The 5,267-nt window shown below is 48.6% G+C and overlaps 1 protein-coding gene across 3 annotated transcripts in view; it reads right to left on the minus strand.

The window, feature by feature from the left end:
- The window catches only part of LOC133133983 (ephrin type-B receptor 4a-like), a 35,683-nt gene extending 31,159 nt beyond the window's left edge, over positions 1–4,524 (minus strand). For all 3 annotated transcript variants that reach the window (XR_009709231.1, XM_061250317.1, XM_061250316.1), the window contains exon 1: positions 3,495–4,524. Coding sequence is in view for 2 of the 3 variants with exons in the window: in XM_061250317.1 (XP_061106301.1) it covers positions 3,495–3,564 (70 nt within the window). In the remaining variant the exon portion in view is untranslated. The remainder of the gene's footprint in view (positions 1–3,494) is intronic.
- Positions 4,525–5,267: the final 743 nt, after the last annotated feature.

The following is a 5,267-nucleotide window of genomic DNA, read 5'->3' on the forward strand; positions in this document are numbered from 1 at the left end:
CCTGAAACAATAACAGGATATCAGATATAGTGTGGCCCTGTGGCCCTGTGCCCCTGTGGCCCTGTGGCCCTGTGCCCCTGTGCCTCTGTGCCTCTGTGCCTCTGTGCCTCTGTGCCTCTGTGCCTCTGTGCCCCTGTGGCCCTGTGGCCCTGTGGCCCTGTGCCTGTGCCTCTGTGGCTCTGTGGCCCTGTGGCCCTGTGGCCCTGTGCCTCTGTGCCTCTGTGCCTCTGTGGCTCTGTGGCTCTGTGGCCCTGTGCCTCTGTGCCTCTGTGGCCCTGTGCCTCTGTGCCTCTGTGCCTCTGTGGCTCTGTGGCCCTGTGGCCCTGTGGCCCTGTGGCCCTGTGGCCCTGTGGCCCTGTGGCCCTGTGCCTCTGTGCCTCTGTGCCTCTGTGCCTCTGTGCCTCTGTGGCTCTGTGGCCCTGTGCCTCTGTGGCCCTGTGGCCCTGTGGCCCTGTGGCCCTGTGGCCCTGTGCCTCTGTGGCCCTGTGGCCCTGTGCCTCTGTACACCCATACAGTTTCTATTATGAGGTCACAGTCCATGCATAAAAAGTGTTTCCACATTCTGCAAATGCTCTATGCTAATGTTAGCACCTCCCTCGGGGGCTGAAAGGGAGGATTTAGACTCTAGCGCCTCGTGCTCGAAACGCGCTCCACTCTGCCGCGTAATGTTCAGGAGAACATTACCGCCATAATGGAAAAACGCAAGCGTGGCGGGCCGTCGCAGTCCAGGACGGGGAACACAAAGAACAGCAGCCGCTAACGGCTTAGCCACGCAGGCAACCGCAACCTCCACAAACCACACAGGTCACCACACCTGTGGGTACAGTCACCAGGAGTTGTAGGTGAGTTCTTCCAAGCGCTTACTTCAAATACTGTTTCGCACACCGAACTGACGTGGATCATTCATACTTTTGGCTAATAGACAAACCCTGCCACTGTACCAGGGGCACAATTAACAAGCAAATGAGTAAATAAATGCGGTTTGTTTTAAAGTGTTTCATGACTCATCTCGTGTGACACATTTTGTTTCACTGCGTTTTGTCTTGTGTGTTTCGCCACCTCACGTCAGACATATAACTGCCGCCCAGCTGTTCCTGCACTGTGAATAAATCCCGGGAAAAGGTGGAATTCCCAGTGCCAGGAACCTTTTCCCAACCTTTTCCCAGGCTGGAGAGACAAGCACAGAGCTGAGTCAGGAACGATACGCACAGGAAAGATATCTGTGTAAACACTCCAGCACATTTACACCAAGTGTATAAACTGTCTGAGTGCATTTTCACAAATATTACAATCACTACAACAATGAAGCATTAACCAGGATATTTTCATGCTGTTTTTAATCTCAACAGCCTGATGGTCAGTGGAAACTCAACAGTGCGTCCACACCGAGCAGGTGAACACAGTTCAGACCCTGCCCCGTTGCTTCCCGAAGGAAATATAACCACGCAGAGTAAATAACCCAGGCAGTCCTGACGCGCGGCCACTGCGCTCACAATGAGAGGAAACGTTAGCGTAGCACGGGCTAATGTCGACACTGCGGGCTAGCTGCAGCGAGCCACAGGCCCGCCGCTACAGTGTGGGGTCAGAGGAGCCTTTTCTCACAACCACGGGGGCTTCCCAAAGCACGCGGACGCCTTCGCTTTCTGTACACGTCATCGTGCTGTGGATACCATTGCCATTCTTGCCCATCAGTCTACACGTGTTTTTAGATATTCTGGCAAATTTATATTTAAAAGAAAAAAAGGGGGGTCTGAATAATTTGTGAAGCCACTGTTAGTTTGTCACTGACCTCTACACCCATTACAAACTCGGGATTTCTCAAAGCGCTCTTTTTCCATGTGTGATTTTCAGCGGGATTTAGGATCCACGTAAATCCGTCCAGGTAAGAGGAGAGACCAAGCTAGGGTGAGACGGAAATTGCTTCCTCCCTGACCACCTGAAATAGTTTACCACCTACAAAACATTTTAAAACCCCACAGAGCGTTCAGTAAACACGGGTATTTAGGCTGTGTACATTTAATAAACAACTTTAACAGCCGGGGAGCTTTTGGCAGGATTATGCTTCGCAATGCAGAAATATCCCATTTTGAACAATAAATAAATAAAATTAACGACAGACATAAATACTATATGTATGCGGATTAAATAAAATGGCAAATTGCCTCTGGGGTTAAATGAGGTCGGTACTCAAATTTTTAACAATCGCCGGTGTCACTGGGGCTTCTGCGGCGTGGGCGCTGCGTTATCAATCAGCCCGCGGCCTCCGCGATCGATTAACGAGTCTGGATGATTAGTTGGCCGATATTAATGATTAATGCACGGCGATAAAACGTCCTGGATGGTGAGAGGTTGGCGAAATCGCGCCCCCCTGACCTGCGTTCTCCTCCGCCTGCTGCCAACGGTCAATATTGAGAGCTCTGAAAGGCGCAGACGCCGTAATTCACCGTGTTTATGGACCGACTGCAACGCCGATTTACTCTGTCTGCGAGTTTGGAAGTGCTTCAGCTCAGCCAGAGAATGCCGGGTGGGACACCAGCGAACACTGAGCCGCACCCCCTTCCTCCCCCCAAACCCCCTTTGTCAAAAACACAATGAGCCCGTGGGGAACAAAAAGATCACCTGATCTTCCACCAGGATCTTTTAGGAAATAAGTAGGTTAACAGCATAAATCACGACAGGGGAAAAAAACACTAAAGCACAGCCGGCCCATGGTTATGTGATCACGCAGCAGGAGGCAAAGTGATACGCACACAGCACGTAATCAATACGTAATACGTCCGAGGAGAAAATCTGCATCGCGATTAATGACCTGCCCGCTGCGGTCCAGTGGTACGAGTTAGGGCTGACAACAGTGATTGAACTCCAAATGTCACCAACCTTCCCACCTGTACTTCGAAAGGGTGCATCGATCAGATTTCTCAAGATAATCTTGATTCTGGACCCATTGTGATGCCTGCCCAGCAGATAGTCTTTCTGACATCACTTAACAGTTTTGGGTTGATATCGGTATCTACCTGTTAGCCAGAAAGTTACTAAGTGAGATACACTGAATAAACTTGATCCTCGGGGATCGCCCTCGATGGCAATAATTTAAAAATGACAGCCTAATCTGGGGCTTGACTGAAGTCGAACTACATGCCAAAATCTCCTGGTAGACCACCGTCAGTGTAAACTAATGAAAAAGAAATCATTGTTTGGCTACGGATTTTGTTTGTTTTTGTGATTGTTACCAGCTACCGGTAAATTATACACGCGTTAATCTGTTGTTTACAGATTTCACGCTCAAGAAATACTGTTTTGAAACGATCCATTAGACTGGAGAGGAACATAAACGAGCAAGGTTTCCTTTGGAACACTGCGCCGGAGAAACTTTGGATTGATCAGAATGAGTTTACGCATATTCTGCCCACACGCGTCTTGTACACTGGCTGCATGATCATAAAATAATAATAATAATAATAATAATAATAATAATAAATACATAAATAAAATACCTTCTTCAGCTGAGAGGTGGCATAGACATTGGAGGAGGATGATCCCGATTGCCGCACACACTCGTTCCATAGCGGCTTCGAGAGAACTATGGCACTCCGTCAGAGAAATATTCTTCCAATTTTTTTAACGCAAAAAATGTAGCCAAGTGTCTCAATCGCCGTGTCAGCTGGGCCGAGTACCAGCCGACTGAACATTTGTTACCATCAGTGACGGACAACAGTGATGGGAATCTTGTGTCTGTAGCCTTCAGCAAGCGGCTCGCTCAATCAGACAATGTGCAACTTTGCATTGATAATCAAAAACGTGCGCCACAGCAAATTACGCATTTACCCCAAAAATAAACAGAAGAAAATGGAAACTACGTATGGGCAACTGAGCAAAATAAAAATGAAAATCCATGTAGCCAATGATTGATGATTATCATGAGCTGATGGTGAAATGCTCCAGTTTCATAAATGCTGGATTTTCACTGCCAGTTAGCACGGACCAGCTGCCGTCTGTCCGTCATCCGTTGGTCTGAAATTCATTTTTTCTTCATGTCGTTCCGTTCCATGTCGGTGCTCCCGAAATGGGGCACGAGTCGAGACGGATACGCAGCGCTGTGGGCTCGTTCTTTGTGAACGACGCGAGTTATTGCCAGTCTTTCACACACAAAAAGGCAAACGTAGCTATATAAAAACACACGATACGATCAGATTTAAAAGTCCTTGTAAGTTTCTACTCACTCGCCGAAACGAGAAAAAGGTTGAATTGGTCTAACTCATTCACGACTGGTTTCCGTGTTCAGTGATTTCCCCCATCCGCAAAAACCACATTCCTTTGTATTTTCGCCTTTTTCAGTTACAAAAACGAAGTCATTTTCTCATGGTCAACCCGCTGGCCCATTAGGGTACTTAGTCGTCTCCGGTGATGGAGGAATACTGAAAACGAGTCCGTCGAAAACATGTGCATGCGACAACCATACACGTTTAAATAAAGAAATACGGCCAAACAATGAACTTGTGCACCCTTAAGTTGCCTGCACGAGCACTCCCGAACCCAGTGGACAGGGTTCTCAGCGCGCTCCGCGTGCCCGCCCCCTGCCTGCCCGTCTCACGACGCCGCCTCTCCATTGGCCGGGAGGCTGTCAGTCTACTGCCGCGCGGAGTGAGGTATCGGGAGGCAGTTTGGGGCAGGTGGAACCGCCCGGTGAGAAATGTTTGCTTATTAAAACAAACACTCTAAATTCCGCTGATGCGCGTGAACCGTGCCATTGAAGGCTGACATTGAGTTTAATTATGATTGTATAATTAAATATCGTTTCGCAGGTCTGAAGGAATCAAAACGACTCTAGGAGTCCACCTGCCGGTCTGTTAGTCTGTCTGTCCTTAAAAACAGCATTCGCATTAAGGACATTCACCGCCGGGGGCCAAGTCTGACAACCGAACGAGGGCCCGCGATCTCCCATTGTTAACTTTATCGCTGATAAAAACCTGTCGGTGTTGTAAGGATGTGGCGCAAATCAATGTTATCTCGTAACTTGGCCCAGATAAGGGTGTCTGAGCAAATCAACGTAGTGACTGCATTGGCGCAATACCGATTCGACATCGATTGTAATATGATAGGCGATGTCAGGCACTGAGGCTACAGAAAAAAGTATTTTTTTTGTCCACAGTCACGGTCCGTTTTCCACACTTCTCTATGTAGTGCTTGGGGGGAGGTTGGGCAGACATGGTCACAGCAACATTTCTCCAACGTTTCAACAACAACGCTGTTCTCTCCCCCCCCCCTCT

This window comes from Conger conger, chromosome 7, assembly GCF_963514075.1.
Source record: "Conger conger chromosome 7, fConCon1.1, whole genome shotgun sequence".
Classification (NCBI taxonomy): Eukaryota; Metazoa; Chordata; class Actinopteri; order Anguilliformes; family Congridae; genus Conger; species Conger conger.